Source organism: Fukomys damarensis, unplaced genomic scaffold, assembly GCF_012274545.1.
Source record: "Fukomys damarensis isolate Sample0158 unplaced genomic scaffold, DMR_v1.0_HiC HiC_scaffold_8, whole genome shotgun sequence".
NCBI lineage: Eukaryota > Metazoa > Chordata > Mammalia > Rodentia > Bathyergidae > Fukomys > Fukomys damarensis.
The window spans coordinates 14,041,431-14,057,418 of NW_022900920.1; the positions used below are offsets into that span (position 1 = coordinate 14,041,431).

General features: G+C 49.7%; 1 protein-coding gene across 2 annotated transcripts in view; it reads right to left on the minus strand.

The window, feature by feature from the left end:
- Nucleotides 1-15,988, minus strand: part of Lhpp (phospholysine phosphohistidine inorganic pyrophosphate phosphatase) — a 124,967-nt gene that overhangs the window by 58,997 nt on the left and 49,982 nt on the right. The window contains exon 6 of one of the 2 annotated variants that reach the window (XM_010621305.3): nt 15,191-15,282. The exons of the other annotated variant lie outside the window; for it this stretch is intronic. Within the exon in view, the coding sequence (XP_010619607.1) occupies nt 15,191-15,282 (92 nt within the window). The remainder of the gene's footprint in view (nt 1-15,190; nt 15,283-15,988) is intronic. 2 annotated transcript variants of the gene reach the window in all.

A 15,988-nucleotide genomic window follows, 5' to 3' on the forward strand; every position in this document is an offset into this window, starting at 1 on the left:
AGGACTCAGGCAAGCTGAGGAAGGGGTGGGGGAGTCAGGGAGAGAGCACAACATGAACAAGGCTTGGAAGAAAAGGTGTGGCAAAGGGACAGAGGGTGACCTGGTCAAGTGAAGGCTGTTTTCCTCATGCAGAAACCCCGCTTCTCCCATGCTCTGATGTGGAAGACCCATGCTCAGAATGCATTATCAGGCTTCTCCCTGAGAAGATGCCAGCTGGTAAAAACAGGGCTGGTGAGACCACAGTGGGCTACTCCCTCCTTTAGGTCCTGGGATCTTAGAGCTGCCAGGAGACTCATGGAGCTGGCTTGCCTGGGTGAGGCAGCCAGAGTGGACAAAGATAGAAGATAGGATTGTGGGGGAGTATGTGCATGTAAGAGGGCCAGGCTGAGTATGCACTGGGCCCTGGTGCTTGCATGCATCCATGCAAACATCTTCCCAGTGCCTATCAAGCAGGGCACAGCCTCTCCCTGAACTTTGCAGGGGGTTGCCCTCTAGTGGTTCAAACTGAAGTAGCACAAGGAAGAGGAAAATGAAAGTTGACCTTGAAGATCCAGAGGCAGGAAAGGCAAGGCAAAGGTGTGGAATGAGGAGGGGGCAAGAGGGAAAGGATGCTGTGCCTGGTGTGAGGGTACATTTTATCTCTCTGGGATTTGTAAACTGCATACCAATAAAGAATTGGAGATATAAGTTTAAAAGGAGAAACAAAATCACTTCACTGGAAAGAGGAGAGAAATGTGCAGATAGACAGCTACTTTGTTGGAATAAGGTAGGAAGCCCAGAGCCAGTGTTCAAGTGTCTTTGTTTTTAGCCCCTTGCATTATATGGCAAGAAAGGGACTCTCTCTTTGGAGAGCTGTTATAACTTGACTGGCTATTTTAGGTTCTGAGACCCCTGATTTGGTCACTGACCCTGTCTATTGCCTATGTGTAAATTTTTGGGTAAGCTCTTTTGGCCTTTTTGGTTTTGTTAAGTTGATATCTCTCAAATTGATAGCACAGCTTGATATTTAAGGCCAAGTTAGCCATTAGTAAAGTGATATATGTACATTGTAATGTATTAACATGATGAGAATATATATATGTATAAACATTTATATACAGGTGTGTGTCTATGTCTATGTATTTCATATGTTAAGTGAGGTTTTTATAATATAGCCCCCTCTCTGCTTTGTCTCTTGTATTTAACTGGAGGTGGAGAGGAGCGAATTGGGGCCCTGGTGCCTAAGTGAGCCAAAGTGCTTATCGTTTGTTTTCTTTTCTTAATGCGTCTCGCTAGCAGGGGTTTTAACTTTTTTTCTGTCAAGATTTGTCAGAAACCTCACTAAGGCCCTTGCCCATTTTTGTCTGTCTCCCAACTTTCTCTATGGGGACAGCAGGAGAATCTGGGGGAGGAAAGAACAGGCTCACAGATCTTAGCGGGTGCTCTCCCCCACCTGGTGCCTTCAGCTCTTTGGCAGGCTCCTCCAGAGATGTCCTCTCAGGTGACACAGGGGTGGGCTTGAACTGTCCTCATGGATGCACTGGGGCCAGCCTGGGCCTTCAGCAAGGCAAGCCGGGAGACAACCTCTGAGAGCCCTTCTGTCTAGCTGGGTCCACATTTGTCCCACATTTTCAAATACCAGTGGTCTCACCCTGACTCCTGCCTTGCAGGTGAGTACCCTAGGGCCACAGTCTGCAAGTCCAAAGACAACAGCCCTGGCACCTGTTCCCCCTGGGGCAGCTTGGATCCTGCCCATAGGTGGCCACCTTCCCACAGGCCAGGATGGGTGATTGTGTAAGCTGGTATGTGGGACCTAATGAGGCCACATCTCCACTCAGCCCAAGGGAGGACAGAGCACAGGTGAAGCTCCTCATCCTTCCCTGTCACAATGACTCCACAGTCACAGGCAACGCCCCCTGTCCCAGTCCTTCTGGAGTAGACCCTGAGAGGGTGTGAAGTGAGCAGAAGGGTCTGACACGATGCCTAGTACTGTGCCATCCAGACTGTGGCTGGCCAGAGTTCCCACTACAAGGAGGCCTGTTTCCATCGAATTATAGTCTCATGTGTGGAAAGGTGGCCCTGGCTGGGCAGCAGTTGTCAGATTGGAGCTAGGAGCTTTGGCAGCTTCTGAGACAGGACAGTTGGGCCTCATGCTCCCCAAGAGGTACTTTTGTTTGACAGCCTCCTCCAATGAATCCCTTGGAGCCACCTGGCGACATGTATCAGGCATTTCATGTGTCTCCAGGAGACATTTGCCTTAGTGAAGCAGTCTTCAGTTATGGACCAATCCCACATGATTCCATCCCTCTGCAGCTCTCTTCAGGTCTCTTCAGCTATCCCACAAGTCTGCCTTTGTTTTCCTATATAAGCAACTTCTCCCATACTGTGGAGTCAATCCACGCACCATTCCCCGTTACGTTACAGCATAAGTACTAGAAGAGCCTCTCCCATGTGGCATGTTCCTGCCTATTCATGATTTCTATCTTCAGTGGAGCATGCTGAACTGGTAACACCAAAGGCTGCTGGCACTGAAAGCAGTCAGAGATTGGAGCTGGTAGCGCTGAAGGCCATTAGTAGCAGATAACAGAGAGCAATACAGAATTGCCAGGAATTGCCATCACTAGCAGTTGGAAGAGTTCCCAAGGATTGACAGTAGCTGCTGGCTCTGAGCAGCTACGAGGGCTTGTAACACTAAAAGAACTGATAGCACTGGGATTCAAAGCTCAGCGATGTTATCACTAAAAGAGGTACATGTTGCCAACTCATGATCTCTATAGGAATTGAAAAAAAGAACCCCTGACCAACTGGTAACATCTTGGAAGCCTGTGCAGGGACCCACCCCTTTAGAGGGCATACAATGGGGATGCTCATCAGCAGTGGAAAAGCAGCTGAAGAACTAGACTATGTCTGCTTTCTTACATATGGCTAGTGACCCACACTAGCCAGTGACACTTGGGTTGATTTCTGTTTTTAAACTAATGATTCTGTACTTTTAGCTGGTGACTCAGTCCCTTCTTTGGCTTCCCCAGCAGGAGCTCTGCCAACCTCTGGGGTCATCTGTAGGGATGGGAGCGCTACCCTTTCCAGGCAGCCTATTCTATTTTGGGATGGCTCTAACACATCTTCATGGGCACAGTTTCCTAGAGGTTAAATAAGGTCTGAGTATACCATAAAACAACTCTTGTTCTTATAGCAGCATTACTGTACACTGGAAGATACCAAGGATATAGGACACAGTCACAGTCCTCCATAGAATTTGTAGCTCCCTTCCAGACTGTTTTCTATTCATGTAGCCACACACCTACATCTATACCTGTGTTTCTAACTGCTGGACTATAGGTCAAGTGCTGACATTCCAGGATCCAAAGGAGAAGGTCCCAGAGTAGGTGGAACTGGAGGGTCAGATGACAGTCCCAGTCAGAAAAACCCAGCACCAATGTCCCAGCTTTGTATAAGCCTCACTTTCCACATCTGCAAATGGGGGGTGACAATACTGATACTGCAATGACAATAGCATCTGTAAGACTTGAGCCCCATCTATGGATAGGAAACAAGACCAGCCTCCCAGAGTTTCACAATGACCAGAGGCACAGAAATGGCCTGGTCCCCAGCAGTGCCATCCAGTGTCAGCACACTGAGGGTGACTCTGAGCCTCCAACCTCCAGCAGGCAGTCCTTTCTTTTCTTTTTTTTTGGTTGTTTGTTTTTAGGGCAGTCCTTTCTTTGGCTTCCTCAGCAGGTCATCTGCCAACCTCTAGGGGTCATCTTTAGGGATGGGGACTCTCCACTCTCCAGGCAGCAGCCTGTTCTATTTTGGGATGGCCCTAAGACATCTTTGTTGGCACAGTTTCCAAGAGGTTAAGTAAGGTCCCTTCTGGCACTTTCCAGACATAGAGCAAGTGAGCAGAATGTGCAGCAAAGGCCACTGAAGTCTCTCTATCTGCCCTCAAGAAATACGTCATGTGCCGGGGATTTAGCTCAGCGGTTCAGTGGCATGAAAGCTGGGCCTTGTACACCACATCATCCACACATATAGAAAGCAGCAGGCCGGGGATTTAGCTCAGTGGCACTGCACCTGCCTCATAAGGGCAAGGTCATGAGTTTGATCCCTAGTATGAAGAAAAAATAGCATAGCTTTGGAGCAAGCTCCCCATTGGGCATACATCAGAAAGAAGTGACCTAAGGAGGTAAAGGCTCCGAGGAAGAAAGAAGGGCTGATTGACTGACCAGGGAGGCCTCAGAGACTGTTTGTACCAATGCTAAAATACCTGCAGTACTGTACTACACTTTTAACAGACATGCTAATTTATTTGCCCATCTTCCTAAAAAGGCCAGAAGCTAGACCAGCTTCAGGTAGAGTTAGATCCAGATATTTAAATGATATAATTGTGAGTTTCTGCATTTCTAGGCTCTGCGTTCCTACTGGTTGGCTTTACCCTTAGGCACTTTCTTCTGGGGTGACAGGTGGCTACTGCTAGGTCTCAGCTTGTATTTCAATGGCCATTTTCCAAAGGGTTCTGGAAAATCCTGGGCCAACTCATGGCTCATATGCCCACTGCTGTAGTTAGGAGCCTCTGTGCTGAGCCCAGTCCCACTGCCCAGGCCTGCAAACAATGGTGGCCCCAAAGGACACAGTTACACTCAGAGGAACAGGCAGAATCACAGGTGCCCCACCCCATCTCATTATGTACTATGACTCTTTGAGATTATAGTCACTGTAACATTTGAGTCTGTTCTGGTTTTTTTTGTTGTTTTTTTTTTTAGCCACCAACTGCCCAAGGATTTTGACCCCCTTGGAAACATGGCCCCAACTACCCTTCCCACTCATGGGCGAGGAGGTCAAGTCTGCTGCCCTGAAGACCACTGGCAGGCCAGGGCCACAGAGGTGAGGCAGACTCAGTCTCTACCCCCAGGAAAGCCCTAGTGTGGTAGGAAGACAGAAACCGAGCCCCAGGCTAGAGGACTCCACCAGGAATTTCCCTCATAAGCCCTGTTGGTGGAGTAATAATCTGTGGACCCGGGAGGGGAGGGGCTGTATAGCTGAGGGAGGATATGGCCAAGGCAAGGAGTATAAAGGGCCATTGATCAGAGCCAGCAGAGCAAGACAGTGGTGAGAAGTGTTGGAGATGAGTTTGGGAGACGGCTGGGTACAGGAAAGGGAATGAATCTCATCCTCTGGAAGGTGGGTCCTGCTCACCTATGATGCATTTCCCTACTAGAAAGAACAGCCTGGAGGGTGGGGACACCTCCCACAGACTCTCTGCCACTCCTCCTCCCTACGCAAAAGTGCCTGGCCACAACAGGTGCTCAGTAAGTAACTGTGACAGGGACAAAGGGGCTTCAAGAAGACAGGCTTGGGCTCCCTTCAGTGCTAATAGGGACTGCTATGCTTTAAGTGCCCTCCCAAAATTCATGTTGCAAGCTATTGTCTGGGGGAATGTGAGAGGCAGGAAGACTCACTCCTAGTGGACACATGAAACTGAGGCTCACAAGAGGTAAGCACCATGTCCAAGTTTATCCAGCTGGACCTTTGCTCTGGGAGGACAGGGGCCAGCCCTTTCTGTTTCTCTATTGCTCTGGTTTTGCACAGTTGCTCACCCACATGAAGGCAGCAAGAGCATCCAGGATACAGGTAGGAACTAGGTAGGGGCCTTGTCCTTGACTGTTCCCAGCCCGAGGATAACAGCAGGGCCAGGGGAGCATGCAGCATCATACCTGAGGTCCTGCCCACAACACAGAAGAAACTACACAAATGAAAGTACATAAAAGTGCAATCATCAGAGGACAGCACTGCATCCTGCTCTGACCACAAGACAGGGGCCAGAGCTCTAGCTTCCTTTTCTCCTTCTCTCCTTCATCTTTCTGGAAGAGCAGAAATTAGAAATCAGACCGATGGGTCACAGTGCATCTGTCCTGGTTGTAGGCAAACAGGAGCAACAAGGAAAGCTTTGACAGACTTTCCCTCTGCCCCCTAGGCTAGCTCATGCCAACAGCTATGTCCCCAAGACACATCACGGTAGCAAGAAGGCTGGGGCTATTCCTCTGGGAAGCAGAAGACTGGGATGAGACCCAGCCTCAGAGGGACTCCCCCAGCAAGGGTTTGGATGGCCCTGCAGGGGATGCCACAGAGCCCAAGTGGCCAAGGTTCACACTGGGGCCACACATGAGGAAACTGAGGCCTATGTGAGGCGTCCAGAACACGCCGGTGGCCAGCGTGGCACAGGATAGTGAGCCACAGTTCCTACAATGTCTCAGGGCAGTGGCTCCTTACTTCTCCAGCATGCTGCACTGCTGCCAGAGCTGCCCAGACTTGCCTGGCATCCTCTCCCCATTCCACTCTGCAGCAGGCAAGGGAGGGCTCCAGTTCAGCTGACTCCGAGCACAAACATATGACTTCTGGGGCTACCACCTGTCACCTCATGCCACCAGGCCCTCAGGTGGGGTGGATGGGATCAAATGACCCACTTCAGAGTCTGCCCTGGCTCACAAGGCCCTAAAGCCAGGCCCTGGTAAGGCCCTCCCTAATCAGGCCTCATGTGTCTGTGTGGAAAGAAAGGGAGGGACCTAAGCCGACAGGTGAGTCCCACACTTCCGTTCTTGTTTAGCATGACTGGCCCTTGCCTAGAATTCCATGGGACCTCGCTAATTACAGGGTGCTATGAGGGTGTTCAGAGGCACTGAGTCAGCGAGCTGCGTTCAAATCCTGACTCTGGAAGACTGTGTGGCCTTAGGTAAGTTACTCCACCTCTTTCTGCTGCCACCTCCACATCTAAGAGTTGGGGAAGATGAGAGGCAGCTTTCCAGGCTATGTGATTCATACGAGCTGAGGTTACAGGTGAGGGCACCTGCACAGGTCTGTGTGGGTGTCCCTTTGTGAGGCATCCCTCCGACAGCCTCCTTGTGAGCTTGTTGCTGAGTGTCCCCCTCTGAGGGTATCAGAGGGGTGAGAAGAGCAGGAAGTCCAGAGCACATACCCTGGATGTCTGCTCAGTGATGACTCCTGGATTGGCCCAGTGGACCCAGTGGAACTGGAAGACTCAGTAGACCCTTCCTCAATTCCTGTCCCATCACCCTGGAACCTTCCAGCACCTGAGTTACCCACAGGCTCCCCAGAAGCTGGGAAGTTGGGAGGTTGCTTATGTGTGTTCTCCCCCCTGGGCTTGTCCCTGGCCTCCTGGCCTCAACCTGTGGCCACCCCCAGCCTCTAGTAGCCCAGAGCCCCACTGGTATCTCCTCAGAAAGGAGCATTACCCAGCTCCTGATGGATCTGAATACCTTTCTCCTCTTGCCTTGGACACAATGTAGTCTTGGTCAGGGACCAAGCACAATAATGAGGTCAGGCTTCAGAAAGTACCACAATTCCTAATTTTTTTTTTTCTTTTGTACCAGGGATTGAACTCAGGACCTTGCACTTGTGAGGCAGGCGGTGGAACCACTGAGCTAATCCCCAGCCCACTATTCCTAATTCTGTCTCTCCATCCACTGGCAAGTCAGACAGCAGGGATACTCTCTCCAGAGAAAGCAGGAGGGGTCAGGCAAAGATGGAGTGCCCTCCCACTTCACCTGTAGCACCAGGTAGGTCCCACTGACCTCCTCATACATGCCAACTCTGCCTCCCAAAGCCCTCCACCTGAGGCCTATTCTAATCTCCCCAGGGCCTCTTTGAGTCCCTTCCCCAATCTCTCATAAGGCCCAGGGGTGTGAGGAGAATGGACTGCCAGGTGCCTTGAGACTTTTAGGACTATAAAGTGGGAAGAACACAGGCCGGGGATTTAGCTCAGTGGTGCTGCCGCCTTGCAAGCACAAGGTCCCAAGTTCAATCCCTGGTACCAAAAAAAAAAGAACAAGGGCCTGCCTTTCGACAGCTAATTGGTGGCCAAGATCTAGAGAAACAGGAACTTGGTCTGCCGGTCTGATGTCATCTGACAAGATAAACATATGACCCATGACCCAGCAATGCTGTCTGTTGGCAGGCCTAACCTAGAAGGACCCAGGTCCATGTACCCAGGAAGCAGACCAGAGTATTCCTGCCATCCTGTGCAGAATGGCTTAGCCAGGACCCACCCAAACATCTCAGAGGGATGGGCAGAGAGGCGAGTTCGTACCACAGAGAACACATGGGCACCAGGAGGGACCAACTGTGGTAAATGATCCATGTGCTATTCCACTCAGAGGAAGGTGGGAAGAGGCCCACGCCGGCTCCACTGCTAGGGGATCCCCATGAGCGAGGACAGACTGTGACCAAGGTGGGGGCTGTGGTCACTCAGGCCAGGGGCGGGAGTTGGTCAGGGGCTGGGGTCTTCTGGGGAGCCGGCAGTGTCCTGGTTCTTGACAAGGGTGTTTGCTTTGTTAGTCATTAAACTTCACAGACAAAGTTTATTCACATCACACTTTTTTTCCCCCCAGTACTGGTGACTGAACTCAGAGCCCTCACACTGAGCTACATCCCAGCCTTTTTTGATTTTAAAGACAGGGTCTCACTAAGTCACTAAGTTGCCAAGGTTGGGCTTGAACTTGTGATCCTCCTGCCTCAGTCTTTTATCAGAGTTCAGGGGTAACAGGTGTGTGCCAGCATGCCTGGCTTCACACACGCAAAAATTTTTTTTTATTTTTTATTTTTGGGGTATTGGGGATCAAACTTGGGACCTTGTGCTTGCAAGGCAGGCTCTGGAACCACTGAGCTAAAGCCCAGGCCCATTTTTTTTTTAAATGAAGGCAAGACACAGTGACACACACCTGTAATCTGAGCACTCTACAAGGCTGAGCAGGAAGACTGCAAGCTTGAGCCCAGCCTGGGCAACAAGCCTCTCTCAACATAAAAAATAAAATGAGCTCAGGATGTAGCTCAGTGGTAGAGTACCCCTGAGTTCAATCCCTAGCACCTCAAAAATATTTTTTAATGAATGTGTGTCAGAAAGTAGGTTAGCGATTGCCTAGGGCTAGGAAGATCGGCACTTTAGTACTGATGACTAAAGGGTTCAGGATTTCCTCCTGGAATGATGAAATGTTATAAAACTGATTGTGAGTTCACAATTGTGAACTGTGCATGAAAAACCACTGAACTGTACAGTATGCATATGATTTCTTATAAAGTTGTATCAAAAAGAGACAAAAGGAAATGACAGAATACAGGCTTAAATTTGGGTGCGTCCCCCTCTTGCTGTGTGACCCCAGGTGAGCTCAGGAATCTCTCTGAGCCCAAGGTATTCAAACATATCCCTCAGCCACAGGACTAGAGAACTGTCTGAAGAGTTGCTGGGATACTGAACCACTCTCTGGGCGGAGTCTCCCAAGCCTTGTTCCACTGCCCTTCCTTGCACTGGCAGTGGGGAATCGAGCCTGAAGAACTGGGTGAGGGCTCAAGCAAGGGTTAGTCCCACTCCACCACAAGGGGTGGCCGCTGGTTCGGGTTTGCACTGGGCCGGGATCATCTTTCAGTGGCTCTGGACATGGGGCTTTTCACAGGAGGACGGGAGGCCCTGCTTAGCCCAACAGTGACAATGTTCCCATCTGCAGGCACAGAGGGGCAGGGACGGAGGGACCTCAGCTCCTGGGCCTGCTGACTGGTGCTGCCTGGTGCTGCCCTCCATTTCTGGCCTGCACTGGGCATCTGCTCACTGTGACATAGAAAACAGCACCCCATTTGCTTACCTCCCTCAAAAACCCTACATGGCAACTAAAGGAAAATGTTTCATTCCAAAGAGAATTCAGAGCCTCTTCCCGTAAGAAAAACTGAAGCCAGTCATTGTAATCACGAGGACCCAGTCAAAGGCGTGCTGGGTGGCAGCTGTCTGCGGCGTCCTCCCTCCTGCCTACTCTGCCCACTGTCCTCACTGGGCAGCCTGTGCAGGGAGGCTGGAATCCTGGGTGGCCATGGGTGGAAAGGCCCCACACAGCAACTGGGTCCCAGCTCAGTTTAGGAGAAGGGGAGAGCATCTGAGCTTCAGTGAGGCTCAGGATACTGGAATCCTGGTCAGAAAGCCTTTTAGCTCTGGAGTCCAGAGGGCAAAGACCATTCTGGGCTTAAAATATCTTCCAACCTTGAGAACACAGTAAGGGAAGATCCAACGTGAGTTTTTTGTAGCTGGTTTATTTACATAGTTAGCAGAGGATGTGAGCACTGGCATCTTCAATGTATGCTTAAGAAACAGGATGTTGATTGGACTGGGTACTGGAGGGAAAGGAAACTGTGAAGTGCAGTACTGCCCAGTTTCTGGCTGGTTCCTAGGAGGCAGGGTCAGGGAGGACAGAAAAACCTAGGAAGACTGACATGCTGATGGCTTCTTCTCTCTCACTGGGGACACACAGTGCTCTTCAGAATGAGCAGAATGTGTATATGCTAGGATGGGAGGACCCCAGGCCCAACTACAGGGCCCAGGGAAGAAGAAGAGACAGGGCAGCAGTGCCTGGCAGTGGTAGGCGGCAGTCCTCCCAGACAAGTCCTGGCCATTCAGCCCCAGAGCCCTGCCTGACTCTGAGGCAAGGCACAGGAAAGCAGCAACTGTGGCTCTGCCACAGATCTGACCTTAGAGTAGGCTATTCCCAGTGGGGAAAGCAGTGGCCAAATCACCTGCTAAGGAGAGTGGGGGACTCTAGTCTAGTCCCTGGAACCTTCACTTGGTGGCTTGGCTGTCTCATGTGAAAGGCCCATCTCAGGGGGAAGCCAGCACTCATGGGTCAGCAGGACTCACTGAGACCACAAGGACTTGTACTAGTGGGTACAGGGACCCTATGGAGTAAGCACTTGGTTCTGGGCTGGGCAGCAGAGATGCCCCGTGGCTGGGGCCAGAACCTCTCCTAGCTCACAATGGGGACATGATCACAGCCCCTTGACAAAGCTCTAGGACCCTTCTGTGGAGCAGGCCCTGCAAAACCCATTTCCTAAGCTGAGCCACCCTGTGATCAGACTCAGATTAGTGCTTCAGCCTTATTTTGGTCACATTGTGATAACAGCACGAAGAGAGAGGCACGGACACTGGACACAGCTAGATCTCCCAGCTCACCAGGAGCCCAGATTTCGCACTCCCCAGCAGCACCTTGGCCACAGATGACTGGTGAGCTGCCTTAGAAACACAATTATGTGCAGGCATGTGCAAAGCTTGAGGACAGCAGCTGAAGGTCATCCCGTAGCAGGGCCAGTGCGGGGCTATAAGATGCCCCCTCCCTTTCTTGTGCCAGCCCTACTCAGTAGCCCAGAGAACTCAATGTCCCTGTCCTGACTCAACTTCACACCAGTGTGCCAAGTCACCCATCACATGGCTGTCTGCCCCCTGTGCCCATAATAAGGCCACCCTCCTCACCCCTTCATACTCCCAATTGGCCACCAATAAAAGTCAAGGCCCAAGAAGCTTTCCACTGTCCAGCTCACTCATCCAGTGGCCCGTGTGTCCTGCAAGGCCGCTCAAGGCTAGAGGAGAGGCCCAGTGTAGGGGTAAGGATGTACCTGGGTCACAGACAAGACATGATCCCTGCCATGTGGGACTCTTATCTGGCAGAGGCAGAGACCACACTGACGTCCATATCCAGGGATTCCCAGAGGGGCAATGAGCTTGACTGAGGAGGGTCAGCCCTGGAAAGGACAAGATGGGTGCCTCCAGAAGGCTAGGCAGTGGCATTTCTGCACAGAGAATGGGCTCTGGCTCAAGCTCTAGATTACCCACTGACCTAAGGTAGCCACATATGGTGGGGGGCACCACAAAAGGTGCCACAGGTGACTCTGGATTCTCTCCTCTAACTCAGTGAAGTCCCATCAAGGCCAGAGAGAGAACATGGCTGGCCCTGTAGCCTGCTGTTCAAACCATGCACTGCTCTAGGTCCCATGAGGGTGCGTCCATGTGCCAAGAGTGCCATCTGGAGGGAGAAAGGGATAGTGCAGGGAGGAGGCACCTCGCATGGAGGCTAACTTTAGCCAGAGGCAAACCATCATTTTCTGATAGTCACACTAAAAGAAGTACAATAATAAATGAAATAAACATACAGTGTTGAAATTTTAAACAACATCGATAAAAATGTTCACATAGAAATGTTAATAGAAAATTACTGATGAACTTGGTCACGATATATTTCCTACTTGGTCTCTGAAACCCAGTATGCAGTTCACCCTTTCAGCGTATCCCAGCACTCAGTTGCCACTTGAAGCGGGTGGTCACCGTATTGGATAGTGAGGCTCTACAGAGTCACCACTTGCTGGGAGATTTGCTCCTTTAACACACGTGTTCATAGACACAGAACCTGCCCTCCTTTTCTGCCTTGTGGCCTTCTCAAGGATGATTCAGTCCCTACTTTGCCTGAACCAAGACTCTTGTTCTTCCTCCCTTCAGGCTAGCAAAGGCAGATCTGCATCCTTACAAACAAAGCAGAAGTCAGGTCAAGTCCCATTCTTTCCAACCAGGGCAAGGCTATTGTACCTGGGGACCAAACGGAAATCACTCACCCCAGCAGCAACCCCAGCACCACTGCTGCCACTACTGAAGGGTGCTGTGCACCAGACGCTGGCAAAAGTACTTACAGGCAGCATGTTGTCATGTGTTTACAGGGAGGAAGAATGGCCCAGGCAAAATGCCATAAAACATGTTCAAGAAAAAAACCTGCAGGTTGCAGAACAATATAATCCCATTTTTGTAAAATGAAAAAACCCAAACATTAGCAGTATGCATGTCTAGAAGAATTTGGCAAACCATGCATGGAATTTTTCTCTAGGATGGAACCCAGGGATTCAGGCATACTAGGCAAGACACATTCACAGACCTTCCTACACTTTCCTTTAAATGTGATGCAGGCAACTGGAGTCTGAAAAGGATAACACAGCTTCCACATGCTCACCTGCTCACCTGTCAGCTTCCCCATGGTGTGGTGGGGACATTCTTCATATTCAGCCATCTAGTGGTAGGCGTGGGCTTGGAGCAAGGCTAGTAAGGGGGCGCATGACTTACATAGGCCAGGAAGATTCCAAATGAGGACATTTAAGACATGTTTTCAAGAAAGACATGCTTTTTTTTCCCCAACAACTAGAAAAAGCCCTTAAGTACAAAATTTATAGGTCTTAGGCTTCACCTTCTGCTCAGGAACACCACTGTATTTTCAAATAAGGAGGCATCACTGTCATACTCAGCAGTCAGAGATGCACACTGATCTCATGTTGGGCTGGCCTCCAGGTGACTGCCAGGGGGTAGAACTGTATAAGAATGACAAGCACCACATACTTGAGGGGTACCAAGTTCCAGTACTCAGCAAAGTGCTCCTTGCCTGGGAGCAACAGCAAGATCAGGCTCTGTAACTCTGAGGCAAAGGTGAGACTAGGAACCTTGCGCCCTTGCTACAGTCTGAATGTGCCCCCAAATTCAGGTCTTGGAAGCTTAGTTCCCAATGCAACAGTATGGGGAGGTGGGGTTTTTGGAAAGTGTTTGGTTATAAGGATTAATGCTATCATTAAAAGGGCGTCTCTCTTCTGCCATGAAACAACACTCTCCCTCTCTTGAGGGTACAGCAACTAGGTGCTATGTTGGAGCCAGGAAAAGAACTTGTTGGCACGTTGGTTTGGACCTCCTGGCCTCCAGAACTGTGACAGAGCATATTTCTCTTCTTTATAAATTACCCAACTTAGGCATAGACAAAGACAGGGTCCTGGGCTGGCCTGTCAGAGAGAATGTTTCTGTGGCCTGACAATGGGGTCTTCCTCATTGACATAAGCCAGACATAACTAGGGGAGCCAAGAGACTACCCACTTTAGGGCCTGGGAAAGAAAGTCTGTATTTCAGGTGTGTTGGAGCTTCAAAGGGGGCCTGCACTCTGAGAGGGTACAGAAGATGACTAGAAGGGGCTGAGTTTCATGGCCTCAGACCCAAGGTGTTCACCTATGACCCCGAACCCACAGGTGCCTCATCCAGGAGAGACCTCAGAGCAACAGTAAGGCCTCTAATTAATTTTGAAGCAGATTACTCAGTTAAAACATGACTGATCTCCTCCTCATGCCCAAAATGGGGTCTCCTGGCTGACCATGTTTTAACCAAAAACCTGCAAAACTGTACTTTCTCTGAAGGGTCACAATCAGATCGATCTGGCATAGAGAAGACAATGCTCTGATATCTAAGACATTCTCAAGGGCCAGGTGAACTAAAGCCTGGGCAGCTTCACATATCCACAAGTGTTGACCTTCAGCAGGTGCCCATGATGACATGTTCAGGGCTGGGCAGACTTCTGACCCAGCAAACAGAACGCACGCTGTTTTTTCAGACGGAGACCCCATTCCTGAGCATCCCTAGCACCAGTCTGTTGTCTTCAGGTTCTCTGCCTCTCATGAACTAGAGAAGGCAGAGCAAAAGGAGAAAGAGGCAGCTAGCAGGGGCCATAACCTATGACCTCCACCACAGTGAAGCCTCTGAGCACAGTGCCACTCCCTGGAGCACACCCACTCCCTAGCAGACAGCACCTAAAACAGCTTTTTTTTTTTTTTAATCTTTGCATTTCACACCTATTCATATCTGTTTCAAAACCCAGGCCCTGTATCAAGACTCTGCCTTACACTGGACATCAAGCCAGGAATAAATGTGATTTCTGCTAGAAAGGTCAGACTCTTCCTTTGAAGTCGGTAACAGGCAAGACAATGGGTGTCTGCATAATGGTATGTTATGCTTTAGAGCTAAATGCCTTCCAAATGTCTCATGTATTTAGGGGACAAATGGATCCTGGGGTTGCTGTATTCATCAGCAGATTCATCCATTGATGAGTTCACAGTTGAATGCGCTGTTAGGAGATGGGCCAAGTTGGAGGAGGAGGTTCGCTGAGAGTATGGCCTGGAAGGGTGTATTCTCTGCTTTCTGACTAGCATGCAGTGAACATATTGCCTCCTCCAGGCCCTTCCACCATGCTTTTTTGCCTTGGAGGCAGCCAACCATGGACTGAAACTGTGAAACAAGATAAACCTCTCCTGTGTAGGAACTGCCTTCCTGCCTATATGCAAAGTCAGCCCTTCCTTGCAATGCTGGTCATACAACAAAACAAAGCAACCTAAAACAATTAAAAATTTTAAAACGCTCTCCTTTAGGTTGTGGGTGTTGGATGTTTTATCCTAGCGATGGGAAAGTGACTAAGACACAGCTCATGTATTTAGAAAGAAAAGCCCTTTTTGTTTTGGAAAACATAAAAATGAGAACATGGTCTCCCCAGGACTCTACAGAGAAGAGTAAACAAATTACCCAGCCATGGGCACTGACCTGAACTTGCCGGTGCGCACCTGCAGCGCTCTCATTCCACACCGCTGGGCACCTCCAACATCACCCACAATATCATCCCCGATCATGATGGCCTGTCAGGGCAGTGAAATATGCTCAGAAGTAATGTCAGGAAAATTTTATTTCTGTGTTCCTTCATCTTCGTTGACATAATAAACTGCTTGATTTGATGTTTAAAACCACCATCACACAAATTAAACAAGGTAATATTGTCATTGTATTGATTAAAAGTCAACCCACCTTGAATATATCTCCTGCTGCCCCCTTGGGCTGTGGCTCTGAATGGTATATATTGGCACACTTTGAAATCCATCAGCAGGCGTCAAAATGATTTGGTGCACCAAGCCTTTATCTGAGCACAGGCTGCACTTTACCTAATGCTGAATACTCTGTAGCCTGGTGATTCTGAAAGCCCTTGGTTCTGTGAAAGCTGATTAAATCCCTGGCAAATCTTTGTAATCTACAGTTTAAAAGGGTTTTGCTTTCGATAGTGAAGATATTATTTGTCAAAACCAAAACAATATACAACAGCAAAATATACACAGAGGAAATGCTCACAGTCTGGATATCACTTCAAAAGCAGCCTCATGATAGACTCCCCCAGTTGAAGCAAGCAGGAATCAGACACTCTTAGAAGTCAATAGTTTTCAAGACATTAAGCAAGGGTAGACAGTGATTTCTGTGACATAGGAGAGGGGAGTCTGGGGATTGGTCCAGCTTGCTGCCTTCAGAGTTTCCAGACTGCAGATAAAGGAGGATGCTACACACTGAGACACATCC